General features: G+C 38.4%; 1 protein-coding gene across 3 annotated transcripts in view; it reads left to right on the top strand.

The window, feature by feature from the left end:
• CLUL1 (clusterin like 1) overlaps positions 1-22759 on the top strand; it is a 36721-nt gene that overhangs the window by 12506 nt on the left and 1456 nt on the right. For all 3 annotated transcript variants that reach the window (XM_058692561.1, XM_058692562.1, XM_058692563.1), the window contains exons 4-8: positions 2446-2613; positions 4835-5267; positions 10918-11055; positions 18353-18567; positions 22393-22577. In XM_058692561.1, coding sequence (XP_058548544.1) covers positions 2446-2613; positions 4835-5267; positions 10918-11055; positions 18353-18567; positions 22393-22572 — 1134 coding nt within the window. In that variant the 3' untranslated portion in view covers positions 22573-22577. The remainder of the gene's footprint in view (positions 1-2445; positions 2614-4834; positions 5268-10917; positions 11056-18352; positions 18568-22392; positions 22578-22759) is intronic.

A 22759-nucleotide genomic window follows, 5' to 3' on the forward strand; every position in this document is an offset into this window, starting at 1 on the left:
GAATATTATTATATCAATATAATATTAATTATATATTATATATAATTATATATTATATTGATATAATATTAATATTCAGAGATTATCAACATATGATTTAATATAATATTAATATATTGATTGATACAAGTATTAATGATTAATAATTAATATTATATTAATATATTAATATAATATTAATATTCAGAGAGCATCTGAAATTAACTGAAAGTGAGAAACTCCAGGGTGGCTTAAAGTGATTTGACCCCCACACCAAGTTTATATAGGACTTTGAAAATCTGTAAACTACAGGAATAGTCAGCAGGTAGGACATTTTAGGGGGAAACAGAAGGAATGGGCAGGGCATTTCTCCCCAGAGATCTTCCTCCATGGCAACATTACACTACCAAAACTTGGGACATGTGATTTGGTAACTGGTTTTTGTTGTGCTCTCAGAAGGAAGTGGAAGGAAATCGAGGCACACTATGTGCCTTGCTTGTTTATCTCAATACAAAACCTTAAGAGGTAAATCCTATTGCTATTCTTATTTGCTAAGGAAGATACTAAAGCTCAGAGATGTTAAGCCATTTGCACAAAGGTACACAGTGAGTGTAGCTTGGAATTGGAAATATTGGGATTTCGGTTTATGGTGACAATGAACAAGACATTTAAAATTGGTACTGACTGGAACGCCTGGGTGGCTCAGTTGGTTGAGTGTCCAACTTCTGTCTAGGTCATGATCTCATGCTGTGAGTTCGAGCCCTGGGTCAGGCTCTGTGCTGACAGCTCTCAGCCTGGAGTCTGCTTCGGATTCTGTGTCTGCCTCTCTCTCTGCTCCTCCCCTGCTCATGCTCTGTCGTGCTCTCTCTCTCTCAAAATAAACATTTAAAAAAATAAATTAAAAAAATAATAATAAAATAAAATAAAATAAAATAAAATAAAATAAAATAAAATAAAAATGGTACTGACTGAGGAAATGTGGGCAGTATTGTTTCCAGCCATGGTGGGGTAACTTTCTTGAGAAGATGTAGGAACCCAAATTGATCTACAATGCCCAAGGAGATAAGGAAATCATCAAAAGATTCTCAGTGCCCAACTAGTTCTTTGGGCTTAACATGACAGGGAAAGGTGATTTCTTTTTCTTTTCCATTAGGTAAAAATCAATACTAAATTGGTTTTAAGTACGGAAACTTTGCCTCCACTGTGTGGTTTTCACTTAAGGGAGTCACTGTTAGCTCTGAGACTGTTTTATGGAGGAGTCCATTATATCTAGTCACTCCCCTGAACTAGGTCTCAGGCTTGGAGGGAGCTTGTCTTTAGAAGTCCACACTAGCAAGGAGACCAGGGGTCTAGGCAGGGGTGCTGGCCTTGGGGGAGGTCCCGGGGGCAGGGCTGAGATTCTCAGGGACAGGCTCCTTACCACCCGGCGTGGGACCTGACCACATACAGCAAGGCACCACGAGGGGGAGCACTCGGAATATAGACAAGAAGAAAGACAACCTCAGAACACCGGCATGTCTGCAATTAGAGTGTAACTGGCTGGGCAGATCTGATTTGATATACAAGAATTGCCCTTTCTTGCAATGTTTAAGAACGTACAAAAATTAAAGGCAACATAAATGACGGAAATAAATTTGTCAGCTTTATAAACCTTAAAGCCCACTTTCCACATCTTCCAAGAACTACATGTGAAGACAGACAAGTAAACAGGTAAATTATAGTCATCCCCCAGAGTAGAGACCACATCCTAATTCACCCGCATCTAGTGCAATGTCTGTCCCATCACAAGTACCCAATAAATAGCTGTTGAAAGAAGGAATAAATGAATGAACAGATGGATAAGACTTTCAGTCTTCAGTAAGGATCAACCAGTGTCTTTTCGTTAAACAAACAGAAAGCATTCAGGTAGACCTGTTAACAGCTAGGGGCACAAAGAAAGAGTAAAGAAGTACATCAGAATACGCATATTTTAAAAATCAGCTAAGGTACACATAGAGTTATGAAATGGAAATAGGACGCTTGTTTCTTTTTTTAATTTTTAATTTAATTTTTTTTAATTTACATCCAAATTAGTTAGCATATAGTGCAACAATGATTTCAGGAGATTTCTTAATGCTCCTTACCCATTTAGCCCATCCCCCCCCCACACTCCCTCCAGTAACCCTGTTTGTTCTCCATATTTATGAGTCTCTTATGCTTTGTCCTCCTCCCTGTTTTTATATTATTTTTGTTTCCCTTCCCTTATGTTCATCTGTTTTATATCTTAAGGTCCTCATATGAGTGAAGTTATATGATATTTGTCTTTCTCTGACTAATTTCGCTTAGCATAATACCCTCTAGTTCCATCCATGTAGTTGCAAATGGCAAGATTTTATTCTTTTTGATTGCCAAGTAATACTCCATTGTATATATATACTACATCTTCTTTATACATTCATAGGATGTTTGTTTCTACTTTTTAATTAGGAAGCCTTGAGACTCATGAATGAAGTTCAGGAACATCTAGAAGAAGAACAAAGTCTATGCCAGGTGTCTTTGACAGATTCCTGGGACGAATGCAAGTCTTGCCTGGAGAGTAACTGCATGAGATTTTACACAACCTGCCAATCTAGCTGGTCCTCTATGAAAAATACGGTAAGGGAAAAATAGAGCTCAAGGTTTCAGAATACTTAAGGTACATACTCCAGCTTAATTTTTAAAAATTAATTTATTTTACTATTTAGAATAGAAATGCCTGACCTGATATTGGCCTTTTGTGACCTAGAATCTAACATTCATGCTATGTACAAATCACCTGTGTATATTCAAATTACAAGATAAAACAGTCATTCAGTGTTCATCTCTCCCTTTAATGACACAGTGTATATCCCTCTTGGAAATATCCTGAATCTTTCTGTCTTGTATTTGTCCTTTGTGAATACGTTCCCACTAGATTGTAAGCTCTTTGAGGGCAGGGACCACATGTTAGCTGTCTTCATTTAAGCATTAGGTATCTAATAAATGTTTGCTGAATTGCATTCTAAATAATAGTATTATAGTCTCTGATTTCAACCTGCTTTAATTTTTTCCCTGGAGGCCAAACATTTGAAGACATCCTCTGCCTCCTGAATCTCTCCTTCAACAGGCTTGCCTTCTTACAGCAACACACACATATGCACACATTCATGTCCTCTTTAACCATATCTATGCATTCCCTATAGGACTGGCATGTTTGTTTGTTTTGTCCCCTTTGGCTATCTGTCTGGGCAGAGGGACTCACAGAAGGTGGTGACCTGAATAGGATAAGCTCTGCCCCATAAACGTCTCCTATTCTATTGGCCTGAATTTCTCTTCCCGTTCGAGACGTGAGCTGAATATGAAATGCAGTGAAATTCTCTCTATATTACAGCATGCACTACTTACAGTATGCTCCTGGCTTGGCAATGCCATGCCCAGTTATAGAGGGGGCAACCCCTAGGACAATTCATTTGCCAAGTTAATTTGCCTCCACTGTTAATTGCATCTGCTCTATTTTTATAGCCATTGTCACTCTCCAATATACCGGAAAACAGTGGAATGAGCACTGGCTGGAGGTCAGAGATTTGGGAACCATTCCTGTCTGTGCCAGTTGTGTGACTTTATGAAAATTTCTTGGGGCTTTAAAGTTTGTTTTTGTGGATGGATTCAGGCAAATACAAGCTGGCAGAGAGAGGGACAGACAATCCACCCAGATTACTTTTTTTTTTTTTAAGTTTATTTATTCATTTTGGAGAGAAAGAGAAAGAAAGAGAGAGAGACAGAATCCCAAGGAGGTTCCATGTAGTCAGCATGGAACCTGACACGGGACTTGATCTCACAAGCTATGAGATCATGATCTGAGCCAAAATCAAGAATTGGACACTTAACTGATTGAGCCACCCAGGGGTCCCAACTCCCACCCCGGCCCCCACCCAGATTGCTTTTTGAGAAAGGCAAGAATAATACAAGAATTTCTGGGGATTTCTTTGAACAGCATTGGGATGCTACATCTGTGATGTCGGATAGTTGGTATGCTCCATAGCTTTCAACATGGCCACAGCGCTACCATATAAGGGCAATTGTGTTCTAGCACAAACCTGGAAGTCATATGGATGTAGGGCATGGTGTGACTGCTGGAAAATATTCTCCCACTGAGTGTAAAATTCTACAATTAGAGATTCATTTCTTTGACTCTAGCCAAAGAGGGCTTTGATCACTACTAATATGTAACCATCCCTGAGTAGCCTATTTAACTCTATCAGGCATCTATAATTCAGTATGAATGTGTTTATCTTTTCCTTTCCATGGACTAATTTATGAGACAAGAAAGAGAAGACCATAAAGTCACTAACAACATTACGTTAAAGGAAACAAACTAAAAAAAACCCCCAAAAACAAAAAAACCCCAAAACCAAAAACCCTTAGACAGAGATGAAAGGCAAGAGCTTTTTTCATAGTTTTGGGGCAACCTACACAGTACCCTTTAAACCTTGACATGCCAGCCTCTGCCGCTACATCAGGCTGTGGCTTGCCAACAATATTAAAAACTTGGCCTTTGGTAGGCAAACATAAACAAGGAAGAATTTCAGATCCTATTTCCACAAACAAAGTCAAAGTTATAAGAGTGTTAATAAATTATCTTAAAAAATGAGTCACCTTTTCCTATCTTGCCCAGAATTATTTTTGATTTGGGATGACCACTGCAAGTTGACTTTGAAATTTACAATAAGAAATGGTCCATGTCAATTGTCCTTCCATTTAAAAAAAATAATAAAATAAAGTTGATTTTTAAAAAAGAAACGGTCTAGAAAGAAAATTAATCTCTTATTCCATTTCTATCCTCCACCTCACCCCACAGGTCGAACAGTTTTTCAGGAAGATGTATCAATACTTGTTTCCTTTCCACGAAGATAATCAAAAAGATCTCCCTGTCAGTGAAAAATTCATTGAGGAGGATGCACAAGTGGCCCAAATAGAGAATGTATTCAGCCAGCTGACCGTGGATGTGAGATTTCTCTTTAACAGGAGTCTTAACGTCTTCAAACAGATGCAGCAAGAATTTGACCAGGCTTTTCAATCATATTTCATGTCAGATACAAACTCCACGCAGCCTAGCTTTCTTCCGGTTTTATCCAAAGAACCAGAGAAAAAAATGGATCCTGTGCAAAGTTGGGACATTCCCAGCTTCTTCCAGCTGTTTTGTAATTTCAGTCTCTCTGTTTATCACAGTATCAGCACAGCAGTCACCGAGATGCTGAATGCAATAGCAGATTTACCAAAGCAAGACAAAGGCAAGTATTACAAGATGATTTTTACTTAGATGTCAATACTAAGGTCAAGCTTTGTTTACCTTTGGAAATGGTAGACACTTCTAAGTCATTTTACAATGTTTCTTAGAGTGACAATTTATGGATAATTGATGTTTCAGAGCCTCTTAGAGAAAGCTTCGAAGTCTGCCAAACACCATCCCTCTTCCGTCATTGTCAATAGCCCTGTGGGGCTGTTCTGTCTTTTTAAAGCAAGTTTTCAAAGCTGATAAGGAAAATGCTAGCCGGGTGAGAAAGTTGAACAAAATGGTTGCCCCCTTTATCAAAACTTGTGTATATATGCTCTGCTCTATTCTGCCTGAACATCACGGGGCTTCTTTAAAATCAGTCTAGACACCTCAACTCACAGTTTGGGAAGAAGCGTAGTGTCACATATAACCAGTGCCCTCCATAGTGCCCTCCATAGCCTCCTCTGCATCACTGTCGTAATCCCTTAAGTCATAACATTTGTGCACAAAGCCATAGAAGATGCTTATAGAGAAACCCAAAGCTACATAATCAGAATTTCTGTAAAGGATAAGAATTGCCTTCTACCAATACCAAACATGCCCCAAGATAGACCATGTTGGAAACAAAATGCTGCAGTGTGTCTTCAGACAGAAGGAGGTGCCTTCCTTGGGTTTCTGTGGAGTGGCTGGAACACAGCATCTCAGAAATGAGAGCTGCTGGGTGGGCCAAGGTAGGGTTTACATTCCCTTAGATTTATGTCTTATGGACCACAGAGCCACATGAAAGAATGCTCCCCTCTGGCATGAAAAATAAAGCGAGCTCCTTCTAGAGGCTCCTTCTGCCATTTGTGACAACATGGATGAACCTGGAGGACATTATGCTAAGTGAAACAAGCCACACACAGAAGGACAAATAGTACATGATACTGCTTAGATGAGGAATCTAAAATAGTCAAAGTCATGTAAGCAAAGAGTAGAATGATGTTCCTGGGAGCTGAGTGGAGGGGGACATGGGGAGATGTTGGTCAGAGAGCAAAAAACTTCCATTACATAAGATGAGTGAGTCCTAAACATACAAGTCCAACTGTGCAGAATAGTGCCTATTGTTAAACACACTGCACTGTATACTTGAAAATTGGCTAAGAGGGTAGATCTTATGTTAAGCATCATTAATAATAATAATGACAATAATGATAAATAAATAAGAGGGCAGGAGGACATTTTTGGAAGTGATGGATAGGTTTATGGCATAGATTGTGGTGCCAGTTTCATGGGCTTATACTTCTCTGCAGACTCTTCAAGTTGTATATGTTAATCACGCAGAGCTTTTTGTATGTAGAAAGAAATGGGCTCCTTCTAGCTATTTTCCAGTTATATCAGCTTTAGCTGGCAACATCTGAATCATATTCTCAAAATTGCCATGACATTGCATCACTGGTCTCTCTACAGAAGAGTATAGAGCTACCTCACAGTACCAGAAACCAAAGCCAAAAAACAATACATGACATCCTTCCCGTCCCATTGTTCCATGAGTAGAGAACAGCCATCATTACTGGAATCATTGCTGGGTTCTATTTCAGGGTCTGGAGGACTTTTCTTGTAAGTCAGGTGTTTTCTCTGGTATTCTATTCTGAGGTCCCAAATTTACCAATATTCAGGAAAAGTATCAAGGCAGTAGACTAAATATATCAATGCTAGAGTGATATTGAGTAATTTTTGCCTGAACTTTTAAATAGATATCATTGTTTGGGGATAATATTCAGAATGTGTTCCATCTTTCACATTGTGTGCATCCTTATATGTGGATGCACATCCTTATACATGTGCAGAGGAGTATATAGTGATTCATTTGCACTGAAATCTAAATAACTTTCCAATCACTACAACCCCCTCCCACCCTACCGAGTAAGAATGTAGGTTTCCGCCAGTTCTGCCCCAGCTTCCTCTCCATTCACACTCACCCTGCTCAGCTGGCCCTCTGCACAACCCCCACCTTGGTGATAACTGGCATATCCAGAGCCTCCTGTAATACAAATGTAACTTAAATGCAAGTATGAAAAACAAAAACAAAAGGGCCTGTGATACACCTTTCAACTCTTCTTTCTCTGCTATCCCTACCCTACCTGACAGCACAGAGCTACCTCAACAGAAGAGACATTCTCTTCTCAGATAAGCACATGCAGACTATTTATCAAAAATAGTCAGGGAGGGGCCATAGGGTATTTGCAAGTGATTTCCATCACTTTTCTGGACAGGTGGTAGGTGAGGAATAAACCCAATGTGCCTGCACAGTCTGCCTAATGAGAAGACATTTTGAGCTTTGTCCCTGTGTAGACAGAATAATAGCTGCCCAAAGATATCTACACCCTAATCTGCAGGACCTGTGAATATGTTGTGTTACGTGGCAAGGGGAAAGTAAGGTTGTAGATGGAATTGAGGTGCTGGTCAGCTGATCTTAAAAAGGGGAGATTATCCTGAATTATCCATGTGGCTACAAGGGTTCTTCAAAGTGGGAAAGAGGGGCACCTGGGTGGCTCAGTCGGCTAAGCGTCTCTTAATTTCAGCTCAGGTCATGAACTCACGGTTCATGAGAGCCAGCCCCATGTCAGGCTCCACGCTGAGCATAGAGCCTGTTTGGGATGGTCTCTCTCCCCCCTGTCTGCCCCTCCCCCCTCACATGCAAGTTTTTTTTCTCTCTCAAAATAAATAATAAACATTTTTTAAAAAGCACAAGAGGGAGGCAGAACAAAACCCATAGAGATGGTAATATGAGAAGGCCCCTACTTTGCTGCCTTTGCAGGTAGAGGAAGAGGGCCATGAAGTAAGGACTATAGTTGGCCTCTAGAAATTGGAAAGGCAAGGAAATAGATTCTCCCCTACAGCCTCCAGAAAAAAAAAAAAATCCCCTGCCAACACCTTGATTTTAGGCCAGTGAGACCCATTTCAAACTTCTGACCCACAGAACCAGAACATTTGTATCATTTCAAACCACTACATTTGTGGTATTCTGTTACAACAGCAACAGGAAATGAATACAAGCCTCTTGTCAATTACCATGGCCAACATTGCCTGAGTGAGCACTGTGTATCTGGCAACCTTCATGGATGGGTTTTATTTGTCATGATTGTCCTAAGTGCTAAAATTAGAAAAGTAGCTAAAATTGAATAATGAACACCATTAAAAGGAAAGAGGCAGCAATAAAAATTCTGAAATATTTTGGTTATTAGTATTTTTTTCTTTGATTGAGTGTGATTTCATTTTTGTCTCCATATGGGAGAATTTCTTTCCTACCTCAATCTTTCTAGACCTAAGTTCCTACTGAAAGAGAATAAAATAGCTCTTGCAGTTGTCCTCACTTGCCTCATGAATCCCTGGCAAGGATAGATGGCATTGAATGAAACTGTGTGGTGCAGTAGCCTGATGCAATGCTGGTTGCTGGGAGATACGAGCTCTAATCCCACATTGGAGAGTGTTGCTGCCTTTAATTTTCCCTCTGACTGGGGTGGGGAGACAGAGGCAAGTGGGGAGAGGAGATGGTTGCTATGAGTGACAGCACTGGAAGTAGCTGCCTAGAAGGGTCTAGAGCTCAGTGATGGGTTACTGTCATGCCACGGCACAGAATGAGGAACTGGTATCACATGGACCTGGAATTTGCCATCCCCGATCTACACACCAGGTGTTCAACTAGATGCTGGGAAGAAGACCATGATTATGACACAGCTCCCTGACTTTTAGGAGCTCAGTCCAGAGAAAGGAAAACAGATCAGTGGACAACTACAAGACCATTGTAACTGAAATGACAGAAAAAGGTATGGAAGAATGACATGATTCAAATGATAAGACCAAATCCCTTCCCTCAACAGGCTCAGGGTCTAACAGAGAAGGTAAGAAAGCAAACAGTACATGAAGCAGAGACAAGCTCTACAGTAGAACTCCTCAGTGACTACAGGGGACCGTTCAGGAAGGCAGCTGAGAAGAAATGACCTCCTATTCAACAAAAGGAGATGGTTGCCTTATACACCACACGATGTAACCAATGCCTCAGAGGTTTTTAAGCAACAGATTTCACAATTTATCTCAAAATGAAATGTTTTGTTTTAAAATGTTGATGGTTCAATATAGGAGAAAATCATTGGGTTGTAAATTAATAATAAATGTTTCCTAATGTGAAACACTCAGTTGAGAACTGTCAATTTTCTGTTGGATTGACTTCTTTTTCACGTCATCATTTTCATATGGATTATTAGTTTTTCCAGAAAAAAAAAAGGGTTTCTCAAAAGTTGATCTGCTTTAGATGTTTTCCTAAATTCTTGATCCATTGTTTATAACATCATATATATGAAATGCAAAAGGAATAGTAATAAAGTAAATGCCTACCACCCAGTTTTAGAAATAGATATTCCCAGTGCCTTTGAAACTCCAATGTATTTCCCAATTTTGGCTTTAAAAGATTAAAATAATTATTAGAAAATTTTTTAAAAATGTGTAATATTTATTTATTTCTGAGACAGAGAAAGACATACAGACAGATGGCAGACAGAGTGTGAGTTGGGGAGGGGCAGAGAGCAAGGAGACACAGAATCCGAAGTAGGCTCCAGGCTCTGAGCTGTTGACACAGAGTCTGACGCAGGGCTCGAATTCACAAACCGTGAGATCATGACCTGAGTCAAAGTTGGACACTTAACTGACCAAGTCACCTAGGAGCCCCTAGAAAAATTTTTAAATAGAAAGAAATCCAAAGAGAAAAGCGGCTTACAACTCCCTATTTAGTTAATCCGTCGACATCAGAAATAAAAATAATAAAAGTAAGACACACTAAATTTAAAATAATTCAAATATAGGGGTGCCTGGGTGGCTCAGTCGGTTAAGTGTCTGAGTCTTGATTTTGGCTCAGATCATGATCTCACAGGTTCATGAAATGGAGCCCCACATGAGGCTCTGTGCTGACAGCGCAAAGCCTGCTTAGGATTCTGTCTCTCCCTTTCTTTCTCTGCCCTTCCCCCGCTTACACTCTCTCTTTCTCTAAAAAATAAATCAACAGGGGCGCCTGGGTGGCGCAGTCGGTTAAGCGTCCGACTTCAGCCAGGTCACGATCTCGCGGTCCGTGAGTTCGAGCCCCGCGTCAGGCTCTGGGCTGATGGCTCGGAGCCTGGAGCCTGTTTCCGATTCTGTGTCTCCCTCTCTCTCTGCCCCTCCCCCGTTCATGCTCTGTCTCTCTCTGTCCCAAAAATAAATAAAAAATGTTAAAAAATAAATAAATAAATAAATAAATCAACATTTTTTTTTAAATTAAAAAATAATTCAAATATATAAAAGAACAAAACAAATGAAAGCTGCCCTCTCACATCCCATCAAGTATGTCTTCCCAAAGATTCCTCATAATTCCCTCCAGAAAATAAAACCATATTCATTAACCTTTCTGAAGGAGGAGTGTACAAATAATAATGAATAATAATAATAGTAATGTGATTGTTGGATTAAAGAATATGTGCAATTTTTAATAGATGTCAAATTGTCCTAGCAAATGGTTGCAACAATGGACGTTCCTATGATTGAATATGGAAAGATTTTGAAAGAACTGGTAAGACAAAGAAATGACATCTAGTCCATGCCTTTAAAATGCAGACTCTAATGACATTAATGTGTAAACACTATGTTACCTGCAGACTCTAACCATGGAAGCCTGAGTTCAGAGATGTGGCCTGTGCAGAACAGGGGACCATGTGCAGAACTTGGCCAGAATTTGTCAGAATGTTTCCAGTTTCATGCAAGATGCCAAAAATGTCAGGATTACCTGTGGGAAGGTAAATAATCATTATTTTCTCAAGGTTTCAATAGTATTCTGGTCAGAGGTCAAAATCACACTTTTGCAAGCATCATGGATTCATTTATTTTCCTTCAAGCACTTTTTATGCATGTTTATTTCCATCTAGGGGTGCTCAGCATAGTTTTATAAGCTTTTATTATTCAAAAGTAGGTCAACTCGCTTTTTTCCTTATTTAAAATTCCCTCCTGTTCCTGTGAAACTTTTTGTGGTTAAAGACAGAGAAACACTAATGTGTGCAAAAGAGAAGTAGGAGCAAATTAAGGCACTCTTTCCTTTTTACCACAAGGAAAAAAAATCCCACCACGGAAGCAATCTTCCCATTGTGTAAGCAAATTGTTAGCCACGTGAGTTTTTGTGTTTACATTTTTTTCTTAAGTTTATTTATTTATTTATTTATTTAGAGAGAGCTCAAGCAGGGGAGGAGCAGAGAGAGAGAATCCCAGGCATACTCCATGCTGTCAGCAGGAAGAGCCCCATATGGGTTCCATCTCATGGAGAGAGATCATGACCTGAGCTGAGATCAAGGGTCAGGTGCTTAACAGACTGAGCCACCCAGGTGCCCCCAACTGAGTTTTATTTTTAAGTGGCATTAACTCTTTCCAGCTGGTGGGTAAATCACTAATTAGAACTTAAATATGTAAAGTGGCTCCTCATACAGTCTTTCCTCTCCCAGACCTAGCAAAGAGTGACCTTCGGTTCCTTCCCCAGGCGAGAAATCCTTCTCTTGCCTGGCAGTCGCCCTTCTCCCACCCTTCCCTTAGCTAAAGTCACTCCTCCCACCTGCTAGGGCCCCAACACATTTTCTTACAAAAGCCACGAGACTTCAATTCCTGTGTTTCTGCATTTCACCTCGCTAAAGGAAGGAAATTCTAAAAAGCAAGGTTGAATAGAAACTGGACCTTTCCATTATTTCTCCTGAATTGTGAATTGAGTGACTCTGCACCTCTGTTTCATCATTTGGAGAATAGCAATAATATATCTATTTTATACGGGTGTTTTGCAGATTAAATAAAGTGGCTGACATACTAATGATTTTCATTATTCAAGTCTTTGCTTTTTAAGTCACAGTTATAAGGTTGCATACAGAAACAGTTTTTTTATAACAGAAAAATTTACACAAATACACTGACTGCCTACAAAAATAGTCTCACGCAAACATCCCATCTATGTATCATTAACTTCCTTTCAACCAGTTAAGAACTTTTATGAATCATCTCTCTCTATCATAAAATAATACAGAAGATGGGAGGGGGGATTGGAGGAAGGTGGTCAATAGATACAAGCTTCTAGTTATGATATAAATAGGTGCTAAGCATGTAACCTTCAACATGATGACTACAGCTAACACTGCTGTGTGATGTATAGGAAAGTTGGTAAGAGAGGAGATCCTAACAGTTCTCATCACAAGGAGAAATTTTGTTTTCTTTTTGTTGGATCTATATGATATGGATGTTAACTCAACCTATTACAATAAGTATTTCACAACATATGTAAATCAGACCATCATACTTTACACCTTATACTTATATCTGTCAGTTACTGCTCAATAAAACTGGAAAAAATATGGAAGAAATCAGATTATATAATACAAATGTCTCAGATATCAATATACATCAGACAATGCATCAGATATGGTACAAATCAGGTAATATAGAATACATGCAATGTGTTTAAAAATTTTGTTTTTAATTTTAAGTAGACTCCCCACCCAGTGTGGAGCTTGAACTCAAGACTCCGAGATTAAGAGTTGCGTGTTCTACCAACTGAGCCAGACAGGTACCCTGAATACATGCCATGTTAATCGACTGCTGCATAGGTAAAACATCAAGGAAAGAATGTTCTAATGTGCTCCCATGTAACTTAAAACTTTTATTATAAAATGCATTTTGTTATAAATGTACAAAGAGTAAAAGAACAAAAACCCAAGTGCCTACATCCTGGATTAAGAAATAAAACATCACCAAAATAGATGAAACTTCCTTTGTGATCTTCCAAATCACATCCTCCTTATCTCCTCAAAAGGAAACTATTTTGAATTTAGTGTTTATTATTTCTTTTCTCTTCTTTATACTGTTATCACATGTATATATATATATATATAATACACACAGCATATTTGGCAATGCCTTACATGTTTTTAATTTATATTGTCAAAGTATCATTTTTAACTTTAAAACTATGACTTGTACAAATATAAAATGAGCACATGTCAAGATTAATTTATCCCATTAATGAGGGAATCAGCAAAGTATTAAAGCTGTTACAAAGGAGTACAGGACAGACTGAAGTTTTTACAGTCAAAGATAGAATGTTGAAGTCAGATTGCAAAATTAGATATAATTTTGTCCTAAACTATGCCCTAAAGGGCATAAAACTATGCCCTAAAGGGCAATAAAACTATAAGTTTTGCAGTTATGTTTTCTATCAGACCAAAATAATTTATATCTCTACTGGACAAAAAACATTTGCAACTTTTCAATCTAGGATGTTCTCTGGCCCTGAGCAACACTAAGTAGTAAATCCAACAAAAGATCATTTCTTTAGAGAATCAAAGAATCTGTAGGTAGGCAGGCCTCTTAGGCAATGTTTTACATGATATTAAAAAGGTATGCAGCCATTTTTTTTTTCTTTTTAATTTGAGAGAGGACGCAAACATGAGCCAGGGAGAGGGACAGAGGGAGAGAGGGAGAGAATATGAGAGAGAGAGAGAGAGAGAGAGAGAGAGAGAGAGAGAGAGAATCTTAAGCAGGCTTTATGACCTGAGCTGAAATCAAGAGTCAGACGCTCAACCGACTGAGCCATCCAGGTGCCCCAACATGCAGCCATTCTTCTGCCTTGTTTCCAAATTTTGGATACTTTTTCTTAACAGTGTAAATATACTGCTTATGTATTCTTTTGCAGCTTGGTTATACAGTATAGTTTGGGACAGTTAGCCATATGAATACATGTTCTGATTCATTAATTCACTGATGTGTTGGTCTCTGTAGGTATATCACAATTTACCCATTCTCCTTAAGTGTATTTAAGTTGCTTCCATGTTTTTCTATTACAAACAACCCTTCTACATTTTGTCAAACAATAATTTTGCCTCTTTAATCAATATTTGATTCTTTCCTTGTTCTCAGACTATGTACATAGCTATAATTATAGATATAATATCTTATAAATCTTATAATAAATAAATCTTATATTTGATAAATATTTTCCAAGAGATCATAAATCTTTTTGTTTTTCCACTATTTACCATACATTTTTGTCCTGATTTTAATTTTTTATTTTTACAATAGATGATCCTTTTTTAATATTTATTTATTTTTGAGAAAGAGAGAGAGCATGAGCGGGTTAGGGGCAGACAGAGAGGGAGAGAGAGAATCCCAAACGAGTTCCGTGCTATCAGTGCAGAGTCCTACACGGGGCTTGAACTCACAAACCATGAGATCCTGACCCCAGCCAAAATCAAGAGTTGGCTGCTTAACCAACTGGGCCACCCTGGCGCCCCTGGCCTTGATTTTAAACAGATTTTCTGTAAGTGACTATTTTCCTCTTTTTCCATATCAATTGTGCTGGATATAACAATTCAAAATAGTAGTTTCCTTTTGAGAGAACAGAGAGGTTTTAATGTGGAAGGGGCACAATGGGAGTTTCACGTATTTAGGTAATATTTTATTTCTTAATATAGTTGGTAAGCACATGGGAATTATACCAAAGAACTTCTGTGTCCTGCCCACTTTGTTAAATGACCATATAACTATCAATTAAATTAGATCTCCTTTGAATGTGACATAGGCAATATTAATAATTAAGAACAATAGACATAAATTGAGACCTCTCCTAGGCAGAAGGGAACATATGTATTGTAGATTAAATACAAAATGGCCACAGTATTTTGTGGTTTCTGCCATCAAGAGATAGTCTGCTTTTCCAGTCCATGAATCTGGGCTTGGCCATGGGTCTGTCCTTAGTGAATGAGACATTGGCAAATGTGACCAAAGTGCAGACTTGAAACATGCTTGTAAATTAAAGCTTGTCCTTCCTCTCTTGCAGTTGGAAACCTATCTACCATATGAACATTTGTGTATCTCCTTTGGAGAAATGCCTATTCAAATCCTTTGCCCATATTTTAATTTTATTATTTTTTTAATGTTTATTTATTTGAGAGAGAGAGAAAGAGGAAAAGAGAGGAAGAGAGACAGAGAGAGAGAGAGAGAGAGAGAGAGAGAGAGAACATGATTGGGGGAAGGGCAGAGAGAAAGGGAGAGACAGAATCCCAAGCAGGCTCCATGCTGTCAGTGCAGAGCTGGATGCAAACTGTGAGACCATGAGCTGAACCGAAATCAAGAGTTGGCCACTTAACCAACAGAGCCACCCAGTTGCCCCATGTTATTATTTTTTTTATTGTTGAGTTGTAAGAGTTCTTAATATATTCTAGATACTAAACCCATATCAGATATATTATTCACAAATATTTTCTCCCATGTGCTGCCTTTTTACTTTTGGAATGGTGCCCTTTGAAATATGATAATATTCCATTTTGATAAAGTCTAATTTGTCTATTTCTTTTTTTCTATTTTTGTATTTTGATGCCATATCTAAGAAACCATTGCCTAATCCAAGATCCCATAGATTTATACTTAAGTTTCACCTAACAGACTTATATATTTAGTTCATATGTTTAGGTCTCTGATACTTTTTTTTTTTTTTTAACGTTTATTCATTTTTGAGAGACAGAGAGAGACAGAGCAAGAGCAGGGAAGGGGCAGAGAGAGAGGGAGACACAGAATCCGAAGCAGGCTCCAGGCTCTGAGCTGTCAGCACAGAGCCCCATGCGGGACTCAAACTCACAAACTGTGAGATCATGACCTGAGCTGAAGTCAGATGCTCAACCAACTGAGCCACCCAGGTGCCCCTCTGATACATTTTGACTTCATTTTTGTATATGGTGTGAGGGAGGAGTCTAACTTCTTTCTTTCACAGTTGGATATCCAGTTATCTCAGTTCTACTTCTTGAAAAGGCTTCTTTTCCCCATAGAATTATCTTGGCATCTTTGTTGAAAATCCATTGACAGCAAATGTAGGGTTTATTTCTGGACTCTCAATTCTATTCCATTGATCCACATGTCTGTCCGAAGCCAATACCACACTGTCTTGACAGCTGTATTGTGTAGGAAGTTTTGAAATTAGGAAGTGTGATGGTCCAACTTTGTTCTTCGTTTTCAAGATTCTTTTGGTTATCCTGGGCCCTTTGCCTTTCTATATAAATTTTGGGATCAGTTTGCCAATTTCTGCAGAAAGGAAATTCGGCAATCTATAGATCAATTTGTGGAGTATTGCCGTTCTAACAATATTAAGTCTTCCAATCCATCAGCGTGCCTTTCCATTTATTTAAATCTTCTCTAATTTCTTTCAAAGATGTTTTTTAGTTTTCAGTTACAAGTCCTCCACTTAAAATTTTTTTCATGAGCATTCCCTCTCTCTCTGGCCTCCCCTGCTCATCCTCTGTGTGTGTGTCTCTCTGAAAAATAAATACACATTAAAAAGGGTGGGGGGGGGGTGCCTGGGTGGCTCAGTGGGTTACGTGTCCGACTTGGGCTCAGATCATGATCTCACCGTTCATGAGTTTGAGCCCCACATCAGGCTTTGAGCTGACAGCTCAGCCTGGAGCCTACTTCAGATTCTGTGTCTCCCTTTCTGCCCTCCCCTGCTCATGCTCTGTCTCTCTCTGTCTTTCTCTCTCAAAAATAAACATTAAAAAATTAAAAAAAATTTTTTTCATAAGCAATTTGTTCTTTTTGATGCTATTGTGAATGCAGTTGTTTTCTTAATTTCAGTTTTGGTTTGTTCATAGTATATAGAAATACAACTGATTTTTATATATTGATCTTGTATTCTGCAACCTTGCTGAACTGTTTATTAGTTTTTATAGTTTTCTGTGTGTATGTATGTATTCCTAGGACTTTCTACATACAAGATCATGTCATCTGTGAATATAGTTTTACTTTTTCCTTTCCTGTGTGATTGTATTTTGCATGAAGTTTCACCTTTGTTCCATGAGAATCTTTTTTCCTGGTGATCTCTTAAAGAGGAAATGAGTGTCCCTTGTAGAATTCTCCTTGCCTAAATCATGAGGAAAATCACCACCTTCTTCCCCCATAATTAAAATCTATATATTTATATTACTATTCTAAAAGTTAACAACTCTGAAGTTGCACATGAAGACATTTTAAAAGAATATCTGAATCTCCTTTCAAATGTATACTATATCTTAACTGTAACTCCCTTTGTTTTCAAAATGTTTTCATGAATCACTTTTCAAAAGTATGCTGTTACAAGTTGGTTTCCTTATAAGTACAAGGGTCTCCTTCTCCTAAAGATCTCAAAATGATTTCTGAAAAAGTATGAGATGCCAGGGAATCTCGGGTTATATTTTAAGTATCAAAAAGAAACCTACAAATTGATGTATAAGACCTCAGATGAGGTAGTCACCCAGCTCTGGTTGGTGAATTCTCTCCTACCCCTATTTTCCTGAAGGCATGGCTTTTTAGTAAACAGGAAAAGACACAGTGTAGAAAGTCTGTGGTCTTTTTCCATAACAACAACCTATTACGGTCCCAAATGCCCTAACACAGACTCGTCCATAGTCTGCAGATAATCTTTACACAATATCAAACAAGTTGCTCATCAGCACAGCTATGTTAATTTCTATAATCCTGTTTCAGTTCAGATGGGCTGTTGTGCAATATAGCACACAGCTGCAGAATCTCAGTGGCTTGTAAGCACAAAGGTTTATTTCTCACTCTGTGCTGTGTCAATTACAGTTTGAGTGGAAGGCCTGATACCTCCACTATATGGAAGAGAACTAGTTCTGCCATCAGGGGAAGGGGAACATGATAAATCCTTAACTGTTCTTTAGGCTTCCTCCAGAAGTGAGACACATCACTTTGAAGATGGCCACACTCAACTTCAAGGTGGCAGGGAGGCCCAGTTTCCTATGTGTCCCAATCAGAATATCAGTGAGTCGCCCAAATGACCTTCAGAGACATTACCAAAAGGAGGAAAAGGAAAAGGAACATTTGCTAAATCACCAATATGTGACTGTCTTGTGATCAAGCACTTTACAGTGTTGTTTCATTCATAACCATTTTACCTAATTGAAAACTCACTCAAGATCAAAAGCCTGGAAATAGAAAGCTTAAGGGCTGGGATTTAAACCCACATCACCCAACTCCAAATTTCATGGGCATTTTCCTTTACCATGTTACGTTCTTCTTTGCTAGACTGTCCCGATGTACCTGAACTGCACACAAAAGTAGATGAGGCCCTCAGATTGGTCAACGTGTCCCATGAGCAATATGCCCAGATTCTCCAGATGACCCAGCATCACCTGGAGGACACCACATATCTGATGGAGAAGATGAGAGAGCAATTTGGCTGGGTGACTGAACTGGCAAACCAGACCCCAGGAACTGAGAGCACCTTCAACTCCATAAAGGTAATGGAGAGACCCAAGAACAGATACGGAGATTACATGTGCATACATTGATATTTTTTCTGTTAATTCACTTATTAAGTACATCTGCATTTGAAAACAAGCTGTAGGAGGATATTCATATTTCCATCATGATTGTATTCAGGCTGACCTGCTACAATGTAGTGCATGGTCCTTAGAAATAAGAAATTCCTTGGGAATGCAAGCTGGTGCAGCCACTCTGGAAAACAGTATGGAGGTTCCTCAAAAAACTAAAAATAGAACTACCCTACGACCCAGCAATTGCACTACTAGGCATTTATCCACAGGATACAGGTGTGCTGTTTCGAAGGGACACATGCATCCTAATGTTTATAGCAGCATTATCAACAATAGCCAAAGTATGGAAAGAGAATGTCCATCGATGGATGAATGAATAAAGAAGATGTGGTATATATATATATATATATACACAATACACACACACACACACACACACACACACACACACAGTGGAGTATTACTCAGCAATCAAAAAGAATGAAATCTTGCCATTTGCAACTACGTGAATAGAACTGGAGGGTATTATGCTAAGTGAAATTAAAGACAAAAATTATATGACTTCATTCATATGAGGACTTTAAGAGACAAAACAGATTAACATAAGGGAAGGGAAACAAAAATATAAAACCAGGGAGGGAGACAAAACGGAAGAGACTCATAAATATGGAGAACAAACTGAGGGTTACTGGAGGGGTTGTGTGAGGGGGGATGGGCTAAATGGGTAAGGGGCACTAAGGCATCTACTCCTGAAATCATTGTTGCACTATATGCTAACTAATTTGGATGTAAATTTTAAAAAATAAAAAAATAAAACAAGTTAAAAAACAAACAAACAAAAAGAAATAAGAAATTCTATAAAGAAAACCAATTTAAAATGCAAAATATCTTCTAATCCAGACATGGCCAATTCTGCTTAAAGCTATAGGAATATAATTAACTTATGCAAGTAACCTTGAAGAAACCTGATAGTGCAATTTTGGAGAGACAAGACTTACAGGTAAAGCAACGAGTTCAAATGCTGACCCTGATACTCAGCAGCTGAGTAAGTTTGGGAAAGTTCCATACCTTTTCTAGGTCTGTTTTTCCACTTGAAAAAATGGAAATAATAACAGCTAACTCAAAACTGATGTTTGTAAGGCAGTTAGTATAGGTTCCTTACTCAAAGCAAGGGCTTTGTAAATTTAGCTCTCAATAGTTTTTGAAACAAAAAGCTGCTGACTTACCTTGAGAGTTATGTTTACATCAAAACGTAGTGCCATCTGAAGTTGCACTTTATGCCATGTTTCCCACATTCAGTCAATAGCTCCTGTTGCATAACATAGAACAGTGACTGAATTTCTCTTCTGACCAACTCCTCCTACCCTCACTCCCACAACCCACACTAGGTTAACAAACAAGGCTAGTGACTCCCGAAGAGGTTAGTATCGGTGGATTCCTAAAAAGACCTGGATACAAAAATCACTGGGCAGAGCAACTGAAGAAGCAATATTTTGTGCAGTGTGTAATGTCAGTGCGTTACTCAGATTGCCACGGATCCTCTTACCAACTTTGGCTGGTGCTGCTGCTAACTGTTCACCCTCTCCTCAACCCTTCTCCAAAGGGTTGCCCTTGGGGCCATTTAAGAGCTCCCTGCTGCATCAGGCTGAGGCCAGAGGTCACCTGAAGCCACATCCTAGATTAGCTTCTCCCTCTTGTCTATGTTGCTTGCCTAATCCCCCAAAAAGTTTCACCTGAAGGCACCCTTAATAAATTGCTGTTAGAGTCTCAGGCTCTGTTTCCAGAGAATCTGACATATGTGACATTCTGTGTCCTAATACATCTGTCTCTTTCAAACTGAATGTTTTGAGACATAGCTTTAGAGAGTCACATCCAGTACGTTAAACAAACAAAACAAAACAGAATAGGGCAGACTAAGGAGAAAGAGTGCAGTGTACTTAACAAATCATATGCATATATCATGGAACTTCCATTTCCATTACATGTATGTGTATGTGTGTGTGTAAATATGAGTGTATGCATATATATATATATATATATATATATATATATATATATATAGTGTGTATTTTTGAGTCATGATATAAAAATGTATTTGTAACTGTTGACCACAGTCAAACAGTTCTGAAAGTCACTCTCCCAACCCGGCTGATTCTCTGACTTATTTCCTTCATCAGCTAGTTTATACTCTAGAGGAGTAAAATAATTCAGTATACTTGATCATTCTTACAAACACACACTTTCAGCTAATGAGGAAAAGGTCTTGTCTTGAAGAATAAAATCTGAAGACAAAGTTGAGTAGTGCTTTCAGTCTTTAGAAAGTTACAGCCAAGAGTTAATTGCTTTCATAATCATCAGTATTTTCCATTCTATGCTGCAGTTTGTTTCCATTCTAGTGTCTCTGGGTAACACTAATAGGTTTACCTAAAATTCTTTATATTGATAACAAAAGCAGTTCTATATAAAATAAAATTATGGTTTTCAGTGATAATTCTTCTAATAGTCATTGTCACTAACGAGCACTTACTATGTGTCAGGCAATGTTCTAAGGACTTTTTCCATACACCAAATTGTTTAATACTCTCAGTGATCCTATAAGGTATTGTTTTTCACATTTTTCAGATGAGGCACAGAGAAGTTAAGCAACTTGTCTGAGGTCACACTGCTAGCAAGTGGTAGAACAGGGAGTTAAACCCAAGCAGCATTTCTCCAGAATTTCTGGACTTAACCACTTTGCTGAACTACCCGTAAAAGTTATTTTTATCAAAACAACTCTTATTTCATCAAGTAACAGAAAGTGCAAAGCCATAACACAGCAAGTACTGAAGAGGCATATACAAGTATGTAAACTTTCTGGCAAGTAAAAAAAGTTATGCCCTTTAGGTTGTAGTTACATGGTGTTAGCTTTATAATTATTTATTAAACTAGACAAAAATGCTTTATGCAGTTTTTATGTGGGTTATATTCACCAAAAGGAAAAGAGCTGGGAGAAATCATGTTAGCTATTTCTTTACATACTAGAATTAAGAAATTATCAGTTTTATTTGGCTTCTTAAGATTTTGCTTTAGTTTTTTTTTTTTTTTTGATAAGGAGGCTATTTGAAAATGTTTTAAAAATAGTTCTCTTAAGGTTACATCAAGTTGCATGTCAGTACAGTTTCATTTAAATTATTAAAATCAAAGTATGTGCACTTGAGAATTCATTGAGAGTAACCGCCATGACTTTCAGATGACTGGTTCTCACCAAAATCACATAACAACCATAAATTGTAAATTTCCTAGGAAAATACAGTATAAAACTTGGTGCGTCACATAAATAGTTGTGACTCTGATGGTAGCGCTCACCAAATATTCTGTCCCAAATATTCTGTCTGCTCACTCATATTTTCTAGCTCCTCCTGCTGTTAAATGGTGCCATGTGGCAAGTCCCGGCCAGTGAAATGTGAAGAAAACTGACAAGGGTTATTTCTAGACTGAGATAGTGCAGGGCTTATACACTCTCCGTGTCTGCCAGGGGCACAAAGAAAGCCATGCATTCCTCATGCTACAGCCATGAGATGACCTGCCAGTGTCAACCAGGGTCCTGAATGTTGGAGGCTATACAGAGCCCCTGAAATGGACATGTAACATGAGCAAGAAGTAAATGTTTGTTGTATGAAGCCACTGGGATGTTGGGGCTACTCTGTTACCTCAGCATAACCTAGCCTATCCTGACTAATGTGGTATTAAGTTAATCCTGAATGTGCATTGGGGTTTAGTAATCTTTTACTGTATAATCCTTCTTCTTAGGTGGTTCCAGATGTTCATGAAGGGAATTTTCCCAAACAAGATGAAACAATGATAGACTTGAGCATTCTGCCTTCTCCCAATTTCACACTCAAGATCCCTCCTGAAGGCAGCGATGACAGTTCTAACTTCATTAGCTATGTGCTGGCGAAAGCTGTGCAGCATTTTAAGAAACACTTTTAAAATTGGTAAGCAGAGTGCCAGGTTAAACATGCTTTGTTGATAGGAATAGATGATTCATAAAAGAGAAAAACAACAAAACTAGTTTTAAAATACTTGGAAAATATGTTCGACCTCATCGGTAATCAAAGACATAAAAATTAAGACACGATAGCATCATATGCCTATCAAACATGTAAATTTTTAAAAA

Source organism: Neofelis nebulosa, chromosome 11 (genome assembly GCF_028018385.1).
Source record: "Neofelis nebulosa isolate mNeoNeb1 chromosome 11, mNeoNeb1.pri, whole genome shotgun sequence".
Lineage (NCBI taxonomy): Eukaryota > Metazoa > Chordata > Mammalia > Carnivora > Felidae > Neofelis > Neofelis nebulosa.